The following is a 17,296-nucleotide window of genomic DNA, read 5'->3' as shown; positions in this document are numbered from 1 at the left end:
TGTAAACAAAGATGTTTTGCCAATATTACCTTCCCTCTGCCGAATTGCCCTCCATGCTTTAACATTATAGATGACTATTGGGTTATGGCAATATTCCGTAACTGTCCTCACCTTGTCCAAAAACAGCAAACTGGTAAGGGGGCACCTTGCCTGGGAGACTTTGATATCTAGCCATATTGAAAGAGGGTCCCCACAAACCCAATCACTTAGGTAGGTCAAAAGCGAGCTTAATTGGTAATTTTCAATGTCCAGAAAGTCTCCTCCCCCCAGTCTGAGGCAAGCAGTTTGGCTAATTTAATGAGGGGCTGTTTACGGTGCCAGATAAAGGAGCTGAACCAACTGTTCAGTCTCCTGAGTGTTTGTTTATTGAAAATCAGGGGGAGCATCCGTATAGGGTACAGCAAACGAGGGAGAATATTCATCTTAATTAGCGCTATCCGACCCAACCATGAGACTGGAAGTGCCTCCCATCTTTGGAGATCTTGTTTAATTTATTTCAAATAACTGAGTAAAATTGGCTTTGAACAACCAATCCAGAACTGGAGTAATGAATAGGCCTAAATACACAAAACCCCCCTGTGACCATCTAAATGGGAATCTATAGTCACTCTCAAGAGCCAACTCTTTCGTAAGACCACCCATATGCATAGCCTCTGATTTAGCAAAATTAATCTTATACCCTGAAAAAGCACCAAGCGCGTGAATGCATTGTATCAGGCAAGGCACTGAGACTGCTGGATTTGTCAAGAAAATTAGAACATCATCTGCATACAGCGAGATCTTATGTAATTTTGACCTCACTTCTGGAGCTGATATATTGAGATCCCCACGAATGGCCTCTGCCAACGGTTCAATCACCAACGTAAAAAGTAATGGTGAAAGGGGACAGCCCTGCCGGCTGCCCCTAGAAATATTAAAATTGCTTGATCGTATCCCGTTGGTAATGACCGCAGTGAGAGGTACACTGCAGAGAACCTTTATCCATCTTATGACAACTTTGCCCAGACCAAACCGGTCTAGAGTATAGAAAAGGTATGGCCACTCAACTCGGTCAAATGCCTTCTCTGCATCTAAAGAAATCACCAATCCCTGTATTGACTGCTGTTGGCATGCTTGAATTACGTTAAGCAGCCTCCTAACGTTATTGGAGGATCTGCGACCCTTTATGAAGCCCATCTGATCCTCTTTAATAATAGAAGGTAACACAGTCTCCAGCCTTAATGCAAGAGCCTTAGAGAGGATCTTAAAGTCCACATTTAAGAGCGAGATGGGCCTGTATGAAGCACAGTCTTCCGGATCCTTCCCTTTTTAAGGATAAGTGAAACATTGGCCTCTCTCAGAGATGGTGGGAGACAAACGTGACTGTATGAATCATTAAACATATTCAGCATCGGGCCTGACAGTATACTTATAAATTCCTTATAGAATTCACTGGCAAGTCCATCAGGACCGGGCGCCTTTCCACTCTGAAGCTGCCTCACAGCTTCCTGCACTGATAATGGGGCATTGAGAAAGGACTGTTGTTTGGGAGTCACACCCGGGAGCTTCAGATCTCTAAAAAAGGATTCCATTTTGATCTGCCCCTCCTCACAATTCTCAGACTGATATAACTTAGAGTAGAATCTCTGGAACGCCACTTTAATCTTTTTAGAATCACATGGTAGGTTCCCAGACCCTTCCCTTATTGCTGTAATGGTTTGTGGGGCACTCCTCTTTCTGGCAAACTATGCTATGTATTTGCCTGGCTTGTCACCATGCTCGTATAACCTTTGCTTTGCAAAAGCCAACTCCTTCTTTGCTGTCTGCGTGAGCATGAAATTTAGTGCAGACCGCAGTGCCGTAATCCTCTGTAGTTTGACCAACGAGGGTCTGTCAAAATAGGCTTCTCGGCTGCCTTCAACCGTGCTTCAAGGAGACGTTGCTGCTCACCCTTCTGCCGCTTCCTTCTTGTGGAATATGAAATAGCTAACCCTCTGGCATAAGCTTTGGCAGTTTCCCAGAGAACAGATGAGCTATCAACCAAGCCTATGTTGATGTCTAGGAATGCCCAAAATTCCCGAGAGAAATACTACACAAACTTGCTGTCCATGAGAATAAAGGGGTCCATTCGCCAGGACCTTGAATCCACTGTAGCATCCTTAATTTTAACCATGAGGTACACTGGAGCATGATCAGAGATGGCAATATTACCAATCATACAGGATGCCACCAGATCCAGGGTTACCACAGGGGTCAGAAAAAAATCAATCCTCGTGTGACATCTGTGCGGATTGGAGAAAAACGTGAAATCCCTACCTGTAGGTGGAGACACCTCCAGACGTCCACCAATCCTAATTCCCCACACAAACCCAATAATTGTTTAGTTTGTGCTGAGGGTATCGAGGGACTTGAGGCAACCTGTCTACTGTGGGGTCCATGAAGCAGTTAAAATCTCCCCCTATAATGATGTGCCGAGACTTGAGACTTATCGGTTTAGAAAAAGCATCTACCAAGAATTTAAGAGGATGAGCTGGGGGACAATAAACATTTAAAATGCCATATTCTTCCCCGTTTATCAAGGCTTTAAGAGTTATAAACCTCCCGTATGTGTCTTTAACACATTCCAACAATTTAAATGAGAGATTTTTCCTTTCCAGTATAGCCACTCCCCTTCTTCTGGTATGAAATGATGAAAAATAAACTCGTTCAAAGCCATTCTGCTGTAATTTAAGATGCTCCTTGTCATCCAAACGTGTCTCCTGTAACAAAGCAATATCAACCTTCTCCTTTCTAAGACTCAAGAGTACCTTCTTCCTCTTAATTGGTGAGTGACTTCCCTTGTTATTCCAGGTACACCATTTAATCAAATCATTAGCCATAATCTTCTGCAATTACATTTAAATTCCAGAGAGGAGGAACCCGAACCACAAATCGCTGAGCCTTAGTGCCGCATGGTCCACCAAATATAAAAACTACATAAACTAAAACCACTACATTTAACAAACATACAAAATTATTAAAAATAAAAAACAATAAAAACCCGAAAGCAAACCAACATATAAAGCGCCAATAGCGCTGAGTAGAGGAACTCATCCCCTGCCCAGAGGGGGCAACTACCCATCCCGAACTGCCCATAAATAGACATCTAACCATCTCAACCAACTTCATTTCTCCCAGCTCGAGCCGCATCGCAAACACAAGCTAAAAAGAATAAACACCCCATAGAATATCAATATGAATAAAAAAAATTCTTTTATAAAAAAAAGGGGAATAAATACCCCACCCATCCTTTGGAATGTCCTCACTTAGAAATTTACAATGTACATCTTAACCACCGCCAGACATAATTTGAACCAAATTATTGTCAATAGAGGAAAAAAAGGGGAAAAACAAAGCTCCAACCGGATTTCCTCCATTTCTTTTACAGAATGATAAACGCATACCCAAGCAACGATATTTATACATACTACAATTATTTAAGTTCGGTTAGTTTGTCCACAAAGTCTCTTGCCTTCTCCGATGTGTCAAAGAGATGCATGGATCCATCTAAGGTGATCCGAAGCACTGCCGTTTCTCTCAGAGAGTACTGAATCCCAAGCTACTTCAATCTTCTCTTGACACCATCATACGGTTTTCGTTTCTGGATCACCACCGCTGAAAAGTCCTGAAAAAACATGATCTTAGACCCCTCGTAAATTAGGGCCTTTGGATCCTTCCCCTGGAGTCTGGAAGCCTCCATGACTTTCTCCTTATCCCGGTAATGATGGAACCGCACAAGGAAAGGACGAGGGCATTGACCCAGACCCGACCTCCGAGCTGCGACCCGGTGAGCCCTCTCTATTTTCAATCCTCTCATGCCAGTCTCCAAGTCAAGGAATTTCGGAAGCCAATCTTCAACAAATTCCGCAGGCCGCTCATCTTCCTTACCCTCAGACAGATCGATGATCCGAATGTTTTCAAGATCATCCACTTGGTCAAGCAAATTACGAACCTGCGTCTTCAGGAATTGGATCTCTTCCTTGAATGAACTGGCATCAGCTTCCACCACAGTGACCCTGTGCTCCACCTCATCTGTCCTCTTCTCCAGGTCTCCCAGCTGCTGCTCATGCTTCTGCAGCATGAAAGAGACTGGAACCAGCTTCTCTTCAATCTGTTAACCCAACATCTCGCAAGATTTCGAGAGCTGGTTCACCAGGTCCTGGAGAGTAATCTGCTCCGAGGCTGCTGCAGGCTGAGCTGCAGGCCCAGCCTCAGATGCTCCTCCTCCCTTTTTAGGCATTTCTGGACAGCTGAAAATACAGGTAAATCAATTTTTAAATGTTTCTTGGGGCTCCACAATCTTTCCAACGCCCCAAGAAATCCTGATGACCTGGGTTGCGTGCGTTAAAGGACTGTCCTGCTCCTGCTGCGATGCAAAGCTCTGCAGTGTGATCTTCTCAGATCACTGCCATCTTAGATTCCCCCCACTTGTCCTCCTTAATGGTTGGTGGAGGTCTGGAGACTGGAGGGTACTGTTAAATAATCTTGATGAGTCATTGCAGTGTTTTCAATAGCATGGAGATACTGGAGCAACAATGCACTGGTAAATGTCATAATCAGCTGGCTGGCTGATCAGTTAGGCTGTTCTACACAGGATGGCATTGAATGTTGTAGCTGTACCTGTCGAAGTGAGTGGCAAATCTTCCATGAAGCCACAAAATTGAGTCTCCTCGACAGTAAAAAAAAAAATTCCAAGGAATCCAGAATCTGCCATTTATCAAAGAGTATTCAATTTCTGATGACTGTTTCATTCTAAATATGTGCTATAACACCCGCAAAAGAAGATTAAATGGAAGAAATTCAAAATACTGTGAAATTGTGGAGTTTCATTCCAGGGTTAGTGATTTGTACAGAAACTGCAATTTCAATCAAGATCAGATAAATGGACAAAGTTACAAAAGAAATACAGCGAACGGGTGAAATAATGTCCTTTGAACTGCACTCCGAGGGAGGCTCAATACAGACAAGGAATGCTTTGACCAAATGGTGCTTTTCTATAATGTAACTTCTGCAGTAAAAAACTAGCATTTTGAGAAACAACACTTTATATCTTCTTTTTTAGGAAACTATAGTCTTGTTATGAATGTCTGTTATGCTCCTGATTTAACCAATTAATGTAAAGGCCAGGAACAACATGTATAATTTTATTTCTTCAGAAGACGTATCACACTGTAATGCCTGCAATTTGGAAGTCTGCAATTCAGAAATGCCAATTGTCTGGACAGTGTTCGACCAGAAGCAAACATTCCCTGAACACCATCAGCATCATCTTGGTGCAGTGGTTTTGGAATAGAAATAGAGGACAGAGTTCAGGATAAGAAAATAATTTTTATTTCTGTTTTATCATATTTTATCTGTTGAGAAAATTACTTAGTCTGAGACTTCGAGACTTGTTTCAAGAAGCTTTATTTTTCGTGAATTCACAAAGGGGCTGCTGCAGTCCTCACTGTCTCACAGCACTCTCTCGAGCAGAACATTCAGCTGAGATTTAAACAATCATACAGACAACTTTAATTTCACTCCACGCCCAAGGAATGTTGAATACAATAATTCAAAATAATGATAAACACAGAGCAGTTACTCCTTTCGTTCTCAATGTTGCTCAAAAACAGAGACACTAACAAGGTTTACATACACTCCCTATATTTCATCAAACTATAATTACAAAACCTCAGTCTTTATCTCAAGCGTTATTTTTCCCCCGACAGCTGAGGGCCAAGATACCTTTTACTTTGATCAAGTGTTCCATCATGCAGCAGTATGCTAAGTTCTAAAAACTTCCACATTATCATGGTGTTTATTTGAGCTTTTGACATTTGGCATGATGTTTGACATTGTCTTGCTTCTTCTTTGGCTTTCTTCAAATCACCCTCAGTTCATTTCTCAATGTCATCCACCCAACTGATTTTTCTTACATCATCTGTTAATGTCCTTAATTTTTCATTCACTTGTTGCTGGGACAAGACAAGACTGTTGGATCTTTGCTTCCATATTTGTGCTTGGCTTTCTTTCAATTTCTCAGCAGTGCTTTGGTTTTCTGAACTTAATCTAACTCACTCGTTTGTTCTTCTCTCCACCCAGTTGATTCCAAGCATCTTCCGCACTGCCCACACTTCAAAGGCTGTTACCTTTTCAACCTAGCACTTCAGAGTCCCAATTCTTGCATTCATAGAGTGCAACACTCCATACCAGAGACTGTAATGGATGTTTTTATTCATTTTCATGCTGATGTTCTTGGATTTTCAGACATGATGTAGGTCTCTCAACACACCTCTTGTACCAGCTAATTTTACCAAGATTGCATTCTTGAATATAACTTTGGTGTTTATCATTCAGCCAAGATACTTTAAGTTTTCCAATGCCGAGACCTCAGTGTTTGTCCAACTTTGATTTTTCCAATGCTTTTTCGAGCCATAGTGATCTTTAGCACAGAATCACAGAATTGTTACATTGCAAAAGTTAGGCCCTTTGGCTTATAGTGTCTGTACAAGTTGTCCAAATTTGCATTTCGCCTGGTCTCACTTCTCACCATAACCTTGTACTTCCTTGCTTTTAAGGGAGCTGTTAAATTCCCTTTGAATGTCTTGATGGAACATCATTCCAAAACACTCTCCAGTACTGCATTCCAGACTTTGAACATTTGCTGTGTAAAAACATTTTACTTAGTGTTGCTTTTGCTTTCTTTTCTATTTCGTTTGAATCTGTGCTCTCTCTCATTCTCAATTCTTTACAAGTGGGAACATTTTCTATCTGTCCAGATGTCTTATGATTTTGATATCTTCCTCAAATCTCCTCTGAACCTTCTCTGAGGCAAAAAAAATCTTGATTTGCCCCAGCCTATTTCGCCTCTTTCAAATCCTCCAACCCTGGCAACATCCTTGTAAATCTTTTCTGAACCCTTTCAGGTTTCACAACATCTTTTCAATAGGAAGGAGATCAGAATTGCATGCAATATTCCAAAGGTGGCCTAACCAATGTCCTGTACAGCCACAACATGATCTCCCAGCTACTGTATACAATAGTCTTACCAATAAATGAAAGCATACCAAATGCCTTCTTCACTATCTACCTGCGACTCTACTTTCAAGGAGCCATGAACCTGTACTCCAAGGTCTCTTTGTTCAGCAACACTTCTTAGGACCTTACCATTCAGTGTTTAAGTCCTGCTAAGATTTGCTTTCCCAAAATGCAGCACCTCACGTTTATCTGAATTAAACTCCATCTGCTACTGTTAAGCCCATTGGCCCATCTGATCAAGATCCCGTTGTAATCTGAGGTAACCTTCATCGTTGTGCACGACACCTCCAATTTTGGTGTCATCTGCAAACTTACTAACTAGACCTCCTATGTTCATATCCAAATCATTTATATAAATGATGAAAAGTAGAGGACCCGGCACCGATTCTGTGGCACTCTACTGGTCACAGGCCTTCAGTGCAAACCACCCTCCACCACACCCTTGTCTTCTACCTTTGAGCCAGTTCTGTATCCAAATGGCTAGTTCTCCCTGTATTCCATGAAATCTAACCTTGCTTACCAGTTTCCCATGAGGAACCTTGTTGAACGCCTTACTGAAGTCCATATAGATCACATCTACTGCTCTGCCAAATCAATCCTCTTTAATACTTCTTCAAAAAACTCAATCAAGTTCGTGAGACATGATTTCCCACTCACAAAGCCATGTTGACTATCCCTAATCAGTCTTTGCCTTTCCAAATACATGTACATCCTGTCCTTCGGGATTCCCTCCAACAACTTGCCCACCACCGACATTAGGCTCACTGGTCTATGGTTCCCTGGCTTGTCCTTATCATTTTTCTTAAACAGTGGCATCACGTTAGCCAACCTCCAGTCTTACGGCACCTCACCTGTGACTATCAATGATACACATATCTCAGCAAGAGGCCCAGCAATCACTTCCCTCGCTTCCCACAGAGTTCTCGGGTACATCTGATCAGGTCCTCGGGGCTTATTCACCTTTATGCATTTCAAGACATCCAGCACTTCCTCCTCTGTAATATAGAAATTTTTCAAGATGCCACTATCTATTTCCCCACATTCTGTATCTTCCATGTCCTTCTGCACAGTAAACATTGATGCAAAATACTCATCAGTCTGCATCTGCTCCCTATTTAGAGTTGTACCGTATGCCATTTCTCCATGTCTTCTCTATCAAAATGAATCAATGCCAATTTCTATGCACTGAACTTTATCTGCTACCCGTCTGTTCATTTCCTCTACTTGGACTCATAGAGTCATACTGCACGGAAATAGATCCTTTGGTCTAACCAGTCCATGCCGACCATTATCCAAAACATAACGACTCCCACTTGTCTGCTCTTGGCTTGTATATCTCCAAACATTTCTTGTTCATCTACTTATTCAAATGTCTTTTAATTGTTGTAACTGTACCCGCATCCACCACTTCCTCTGGAAATTCACTCCACACACAAACCACTTTCTGTGTAAAGAAAGTGACTGTCATGTCTTTTTTAAATCTTTCTCCTTTCTCCATAAAAAATATGCTCACTTGTCTGGAAATCCCCCACCCGAGAGAAAAGATACCTGCCATTCACCTGACTGATACTCATCATTATTTTATAAACCTCTATAAGCTCACGACTCAACTTCCACTATTCCAGTGAAAAAAGTCTCAGCCTAGCCAGAGTCTCCTTATAATTAAAACCCTCCATTCCTCGCAATCATCCTGTTAAATCTCATCTGAACCCTCTCCAGCTTAATAATATCCTTTCTATAACAGGGAAACCAGAGCTAAACACTATCCTCCTCACAATTCAAGCATTCCCACGCCTCATATCATTAACATGAAAATTTCCATTCAGATGAAACAAAAACAACCACAACTTTGTTTCCTGTCACTTAGTTAAATCCATATTTATATTGCTAGTGTCCTTTTTATTCCATGAGCTGTAACTTGGCTTACCGGTTTATTGTGTGGCACTGTCTCTGATGTCTTTTGGAATTCTGTAAATACTACATCAATGGCACTGTTGTCATCAACCTACTCTGACAGAATAGAGGTGTGGACTATTTTCTAAATGGTGGTAAAATTTAGAGACCTGAAGTGCAAAGGGACTTGGGAGTCCTAGTCCAGGATTCTCTTAAGGTAATCGTGCAGGTTGAGTCAGTAGTTAGAAAGGCAAACACAGTGTTGTCTTTCATCTCGAGATGACAAGAATATAAAAGCAGAGATGTACTTCTGAGGCTCTATAAGGGTCTGGTCAGACAACATTTAGAGTATTGTGAGCAAGTTTGGGCCCCATGCCTCAGGGAAGATGTATTGGCCCTGGAGCAGGTCCAGAGGAGAATGATCCCAGGAATGAAAGCCTGAACATATTAGGAACGTTTGAGGACTCTGGGACTATACTCTTGGTCTCAAAGAATGAGGGGGGAATCTAATTGAAACTTAGAGAATACTGAATGGCCTGGACAGAGTGAATGTTGGGAATATGTTTCCATTGGTGGGAGAGACTAGGACCTGAGGGCACAGCCTTAGAGTAAAAGGAAGACCTTTTAGAACAGAGATAAGGAAAAATTCTTCAGCCAGAGAGTGATGAATCTGTGGAATTCATTGCCACAGAAGGCTGTGGAGGCCGGGTCATTGAGCATGTTTAAAACTGAGATCGATAAGTTCTTGATTGCCAAGGGAATTAAAGGTTATGGGGAGACAGCAGGAGAATGGGGTTGAGAAACCTATCAGCCATGATTGAATGGTGGAGCAGAGTCAGTAGGCCACATGGCCTCATTTCTGCTGCTATGTTTTGTGGTCTTATGATACCTCTTCAAAGAACTCCAAATTAGTGAAACAGCTTGTCTGTGTATGAATCTGTGCTGCCTCTCCTTAACTAACCCACATTTGTCCGTGTAACTATTGCTGAAGTTTGACCCAAAGTTTTATTTTGATAGATCCCTTACGACTAAAGTTTGATGAGATGTTCGTAATTTTATTTTTATTTGGATGATTCTTGGTTTGAAGCTGATGGCCAAGGGCTGTAAAGTGTAATGAGTGTAGATTTGGATGAGATTCAGTGTAGTATTTGCTGGTGTAAACTTGATATGCAAAAGACCTTTACCGTACAATTCGACGATTCTATCAATGTTTTTAGAATGGTTTTGAGAATGCCTAACATGAGTGAGAAACAAATTTAGTTTTCTTTCTTCATTGGCATGTCGGACAGTTTGGCAGAAGAATTTTATGAATCGTCCAAACCAGGAGAGTTTGATTAGAAATCTACATGTAAGAAGAACTGAGATAGCTCAGTCTGTTTGAGCTGTGGAAGTGTTCATGTCGGCAGATGTGCAAACGATTCATTGAATTGTCTCCACGGTCCATGGTAAAGAAACTGTCAAGAGTAGTAAAGTAGAACCCAAGGGAGCTGAAAAATTGGAAGTGAATAATCTGAATTTGAATCTCTGTCAATGATTGTGTTTGGAAATGGATTGAAAACCTTGTATTGCTGCATGTTTTAAAGATTTTTCCAAAGTCTTTTCTATATCCAGAAAACTTGGTTTTTTTTATTTTCAACTTTTGGTAATTAATTAATGACCTGTTGTTCAAGAAACTCTGGATCCTGTGTCACTGTGTTTCATGACTGACCACCACGTTAATAAAAAGAACTGTCGTCAATCGAGCCAGATTTCATTCTAGGATCTGACTTGTCCAATACCAGCTGTGTTCATCACAACAGTCCAGATCTGTTCTTCCCCTTTGAAGTTGGCTTTGACCAAGTTAATTCCCTTTTCTCTGAAATATTCTTTGTCCTTTTCCATCACCATCTTAAATCTCATGATATAGTGATTAATGTACCCAAAATGGTCTCCAGCTGAATATTTAATCCACTTGACTGACTTCATTCCCAAGAATAGTATGCATCCCTGTTATGAAGATGTAGGTATACCTTTAAGAGAGTTAAAAGTACCAGAACTACCAGTCACAGCACCAAGTGTTCTCAATAAAGCAACAACGTATGTAACACTGAGTTGAACAACTCGTAGTTCGTTGCCTGGAGACAGAAACAAATTTGAATTCAGCCAATCAGTTTAAATTATAACCCGATAAAAATACCAATTTCCAATCAAGTTTGAATTGAGAATATTGACAATCTTAAAAGCCAGTGGCACAATCCGATGCTCTCGGGTGCAAGACCAGGAAACATTGAACAATTGAGAGGAGAATTGTCAAGCCAGATTGCTTGAAAAAAACATCTCTCTTAACAGTACCTTTTCAATCAGTAACCTGTGACACAGAAGTCCCTAACAAGGAGAAAAGAAGACACAGAAAGATCTGAAGACAAAAACCTACAGTTGCCTGGTTTTGAGATCAGAAGTGTTGTTTTGTAAATCTCAATTGCGAGTTTTATCGGACTACTATGATAGAAGGAAAGGTAGAAGATAGGTTTGAGAAGGAAGTTGTAAATAGTGGTTAGTTAATTATTCTGAACACATTCCAGGAGTTCTTCCCCATCTCCATCCTTTAGACAACTCATATCTGAGTCAATACTAAGACAGTTCAGTCACCGAGTTATGACGACTGTATAATTCTTGCAACTCTGTAATTTGCTTTGAAATTTGTTTCTCAACATATTTCCATCAGACCACAAGATATCGGAGCAGAATTGGACCATTTGGGCCATTGAGTCTGCTCTGCTATTTGATCATGACTGATAAGTTTCTCAGTACCATTCTCCTGCTTTTCCCTTGTTACTTTGATCTCCTCACTAACCAAGCATCTATTGATCTTCTTAAATACACTCAATGAATTGGTCTGCACAGTCTTCAACAGCAATAGGTTCCACAAATTCACCACCCTCTGGCTGACAAAATTCCCCCCCTCATCTCAGTTCTAAAGGGTCATCCCTTTATTCTGAGGCTGTGCCCTCGGGTCCTAGTCTCTCCTACTGCTGGTCACATCTTGTTCACATCCACGCTATCCAGGCCTCTCAGTAATGAGTCAGTTTCAATCAGATGCCCTTCATCCTTCTAAACTCCATCAAGTACAGACTCAGAGTGCTCAACTGCTTTTCGTATGAGAAGCCCTTCATTGCTAGGATCATTCTGATCAACATCCTTTGGACCCTCTCCAATGCCAGCACATCCTTCTTGAGATATGGGGCCCACAATTGTGGATAATATTCCAAATGCATTCTGAGGAGAGCCCTATACAGCCTCAGCAGCATATCTCTACTCTTGTAATCTAGCCCTCTTGAAATGAGGCCTTCTTAATTGCCAACTGCCAGTCCTTCACTCACTCCAAGCTGTCACCGTTGCAAAGCGAAGGCCCCCACTCCCTCCGCTCCTGACTGCCCTGGTCAACCTATTTTCTCCGAGTGCTCCTGCCCCACCCAAATTATCTCCTCATAGCCAGACACCATCTGGTCCCCCTTGGTCGAGGACCTCCCACATACATTTGGGACACCACCCACGCCCTCTACCTCCTCCATGACTTTTGTTTCCTGGCCCTCAACACCTCATCTTCACCATGGACATCTGATCTCTGCACGTCCATCCGCCATGGCAAAGGGCTCCAAGCCCTCTGTTTCTTCCTCTCCCACCGATCCAATCAGTACCCCTCCATCAACATACTCATTTGATTTGCGGAACTGGTCTTCACTCGGAACAACTTCTCCTTCAAATACTCCCATTTCCTTCAGACCAAAGGGGTAGCCATGGGCACCCGCATGGGCCCCAGCTATGCCTGCCTCTTTGTCTGATATGTGGGACAGTCCATCTTCCGCAGTTACGCTGGCACCATCCCCCACCTCTTCCTTCACTACATTGATAAGTGTATCGGTGCCATCTCGTTTGAACAGTTCATCAACTTCACCAACACCTTCCACCCTCACCTTAAGTTCACCTGGACCATCTTGGACATCTCCCTCCCCTTCCTAGACCTGTCTGTCTCCATCTCCAGCAACGGGCTCAACATGGACATCCACTTCAAACCAACCAAATCCCACAGCTACCTGGACTACACCTCATTCCACCCTGCCTCCTGCAAAAATGCTTTTCCTTACACCTAATTCCTCTGCCTCCGCCATATCTGCCCCCAGGAGGAGCAGTTCCACTCCTGGACATCCCAGGAGCCCTCCTATTTCAAGGATCACAATTTCCCCTCCCACCTGATCAACAATGCCCTCCAATGCACCTCCCCTACTTCCTGTACCTCTGTCTTTGGACGTCACCCCTCCAACTGCAAGAAGGATAGGATCCCGGTCCTTACCTTCCATCCCACTAAACTCCACATACAATGCATTATCCTCCACCATTTCTGCAACCTACAATCAGACCCCACCACTGACAACATATTTCCCGACCCACCCCTATCTGCGTTCCACAGAGACCATTCCCCACGCCACGACCTTGTTAGGTTCACACCCCCCATCAACCCACCCTCCACTCCTGTCACCTTCCCATGTTGCTGCAAGACATGTAAAAACCTGCACCGACACCTTCCCCCTCACCTTCGTCCAGGTCCCCAAAGGATCTTTTCACACCCGGCACAGACTTTCCTGCACATCTACCCACCTCATCTACTGTGTCCATTGCTCAAAATGTAGTCTCCTCTGCATCGGGGAGACAGGTCACCAACTCGTGGAATGTTTCAGAGAGCATCTCTGGGAAACACACACCAAACAACGCCACCTACTCTAGCCAACCACTTTAACTTGCCCTCCCACTCCACCAATGACATGCAATTCCTGGGCCTCCTCCACCGTCAAATTCGAGCTACCCGATGCCTGGAGGAAGAACATCCCAACTTCCACCTTGGGTCCCTTCAACCATACAGCATCAACATCGGCTTCACTAATTTCCTCTTTCTCCACCTCACTCCAGACCCAACCCTCCAACTCGGCACTGCCCTCCTGAATTGTCCTACCTATCTGTCTTCCTTCCCCCCATCCGTTCCACCCTCCCCATCGAGAAATCACAATCATTTCTGACCTGCATCCACCTTTCACCATCCTACCTACCTTCTCTCCAACCCACCCCCACACACCTATTTATTTCTTAGCCCTCTTCCCCACTCCCATATTCCTGATAAACATCAACTCTCCGCTCCTCAGTTGCTGCCTGACCTGCTGTGCTTTTCCAGTGCTATACTTTTTGACTATGACAACTGAACCTGCATGTTAACCTGAAGAGAATCCTGAACTCCGAAGTCTCTTTGAGTTCAGGTTTCTGAAGCCTTTCCCCATTTAGAAAACAGTCTACACCTCTATTTCTACCAAAGTGTATAATCTCACACTTTCCTACATTGTATTCCATCTGCCAACTTTTTGCCCACTCTACCAGCCTGTCCAGTCGATCTGTAGCCTTCTGCTCACTCAGTACTACCTGGATCTCCACTTTTCTCACTCATTTGTGGCCACAGACTATGGCAAGCAATGTAATGACACATTGGTTGTTTCTTAGTTCGAATGAAATACATTATATCTTTAGCCTCTATGGGATATGCTGTCTCTGCAGCACTACAATACTCTCCTCAATCACCAATCCTCTCTTTTTTTTCATTTCTTTCCTGAACCTTATTGCCAGGAATATTTAACACCCAGTCCTGCCATCATGAGATCTTGGTCACTGTTACAGCTCCAACATCATACTTCCATCCACCAGTCTGCACCTACAACTCACCAGTCTTTTTAATCACCCTGCATGGATTCAAAACATGAACCCTGATTCACACTGGATTTTTTCTTCCTCACCCTGAGTTCATCCAACTGATTACTTTTCCCTGCTCTTGTACTCTCTCTAACTCCTAGCTTTCTGCATATCTTCAAGTGAATCTGAACCACAGAACTATTTCACTTTCCTTTGAACTCTGCTGACATCTGCAGCCAAGCTTAACAGCCAAATTCTGGTACTTAGCAACATGTACAGTTTTCTTTCACACTCCAATATTCAGATCTGATTTCGTTTTGCTTTTGTGTTCAATATGTGTGGTTATATCAGGATGTATCTATTTAAAAATTCTGTGCCACTTACTCTAACTTTTATGCTGCTTAACTACAGACAGTGAGGGTAAATGTTGTATAAATTTGAAAGACTTGAAATTTTTGATAAACATATCTAATTTTAAAAAAATGTTCTGTGATTGCTATCTCAGTAAAGGTCCCCTTAATGTGAAAATGTTCATATTTATGACTTTAATTTTGTTTCATTGCAATACAGAGTACAGGCCACCCACCCCACCATCTGGCACAGGGTACCACCGCTACCAATTCTTCCTTTATGAGCAGCCAGATGATAGAATAATCTCACTGAATAAACAGGAAACAAAATCCTTCGGTAAGACTATAAAGATTTTCTTTTCCCAGGTGTTTGATTTTAACAGTGACTGGCTTTCATTTATATCTTCCTCGCCAATTCAAAATATTATTGTGCAGTTCTATGCAAATCTCAGAGATGCATGTACAAATGTGTTTTACTGTTCTGATCGGATGTTCATAAAAGTCTGGACAGCTCAGCTCCAACATGACTGCAATTGGAAAGCTGGCATTTGAACTGTTATGTTATGTTGATGGCACCCCAAACTTCTATGGCAGCGCATTAAATAGAACATTGAACATTCTGCACCGACCTGTGGAACCAATCTGAAGCCCATCTAACCTATACTATTCAATTCTCATCCATATGCTTACCTAATGACCATTTAAATGCCCTTAAAGTTGGCGAGTCTACGACTGTTGCAAGCAGTGCGTTCCATGTCCCTCCTACTCTCTGAATAAAGAAACTACCTCTGACATCTGTCCTATATCCATCACCCCTCAATTTAAAGCTATGTTCCCTTGTGCTAGCCATCGCCATCCGAGGAAAAAGGCTGTCTAACCCTTTGATTATCTTATATGTCTCAATTAAGTTGCCTCTCAACCTTCTTCTGTCAAGTCCTTCAGCCTTTCCTCATAAGACCTTCCCTCCATACCAGGCAACATCCTCGTAAATCTCCTCTGAACCCTTTCCAAAGCTTCCACATCCTTCTTGTAATGAGGTGACCAGAACTGTATGCAATACTCCAAATGTGGCCGCACCAGAGTTTTGTATAGGTGCAGCATGATCTCATAGTTCCAAAACTCAGTCTGTCTACCAATAAAAAGTAACACACCGTATGTCTTCTTAACAACCCGATCAACCTGGGTGGCAACTTTCAAGGATCTGTGTACCTGGATCTCTCTGCTCATCTATAGTACCAAGAATCTTACCATTTGCCCAGTACTCTGCATTCCTGTTACTCCTTCCAAAGTGAATCACCTCACACTTTTCCACATTAAACTCCATTTGCCACCTCTCACCCCAGTTCTGCAGCTTATCCAAGTCCCTCTGTAAACTGCAACATCCTTTGTCGTTATCTACAACTGTACCGGCCTTAGTGTCATCCACAAATTTACTAACCCATCCTGCTATGGCCTCATCCAGGTCATTTATAGAAACGACAAACAGCAGTGGACCCAAAGCAGATCCTTGCGGTACACCACTATTAACTGAACTCCAGGATGAACATTTCCCATCAACCACTACCCTCTGTCATCTTTCAGCTAGCCAATTTTTGATCCAAAATGCTAAATCACCCTCAATCCGATGCCTCCGTATTTTGTGCAATAACCTACCGTGGGCAATCTTATCAAATGCCTTACTGAAATCCAAATACACCACAACAACCGTTTTTGCTTCATCCACCTGTTTGGTCACCTTTTCAAAGAACTCAGCAAGGTTTGTGAGACATGCCCTATCCTTCACAAAACTGTATTGACTATCCTTAATCAACTTATTCCTTTCAAGATTATTATAAATCCTGTCTCTTATAACCCTTTCCAGCACTTTACCCACAACCAAAGTAAGGCTCATAGGTCTATAATTACCAGGGTTGTCTCTACTCCCTTTCTTGAACAAGGGAACAATATTTGCAATCCTTCAGTCTTCTGGCACTATTCCAATAGACAATGATGACATAAAGATCAAAGTTAAAAGCTCGGCAGTCTCCACCCAGGCTTCCCAGAGAATCATTCAGCCCAGAGGACTTCAATATTTTTAAACTTTGCAGAATTGCTAACGCCTCCTCCTTATGCACCTCAATCCCATCTGTCTAGTAGCCTGTTTCTCAGTACTCTCCTCGACCACATTGTCTTTTTCTCATGAGAATACTGACAAAAAGTATTTATTTAGTGCTTCCCCATCTCCGCTGATGTCATGCACACCTTCCCACTACTGTCCTTGAATGGCCCTAATCTTATTCTTGTCATTCTTTTATTCCTGGTATGTCAAT

At 42.4% G+C, this 17,296-nt stretch overlaps 1 protein-coding gene across 10 annotated transcripts in view; it reads left to right on the top strand.

The window, feature by feature from the left end:
• The window catches only part of pebp4 (phosphatidylethanolamine binding protein 4), a 553,891-nt gene that overhangs the window by 358,203 nt on the left and 178,392 nt on the right, over positions 1–17,296 (top strand). For 9 of the 10 annotated variants that reach the window (XM_087984378.1, XM_087984380.1, XM_087984379.1 and 6 more), the window contains one exon: positions 15,208–15,324. The exons of the other annotated variant lie outside the window; for it this stretch is intronic. In XM_087984378.1, the coding sequence (XP_087840504.1) occupies positions 15,208–15,324 (117 nt within the window). The remainder of the gene's footprint in view (positions 1–15,207; positions 15,325–17,296) is intronic. 10 annotated transcript variants of the gene reach the window in all.

The sequence above is a fragment of the Chiloscyllium plagiosum genome, unplaced genomic scaffold (genome assembly GCF_037043375.1).
Source record: "Chiloscyllium plagiosum isolate Xiang-an unplaced genomic scaffold, Cpla_swu_hap1 HiC_scaffold_48, whole genome shotgun sequence".
NCBI lineage: Eukaryota > Metazoa > Chordata > Chondrichthyes > Orectolobiformes > Hemiscylliidae > Chiloscyllium > Chiloscyllium plagiosum.
The sequence above is the reverse complement of the archived record's forward strand: the minus strand, read 5'-3'. Positions and strand labels throughout refer to the sequence as shown.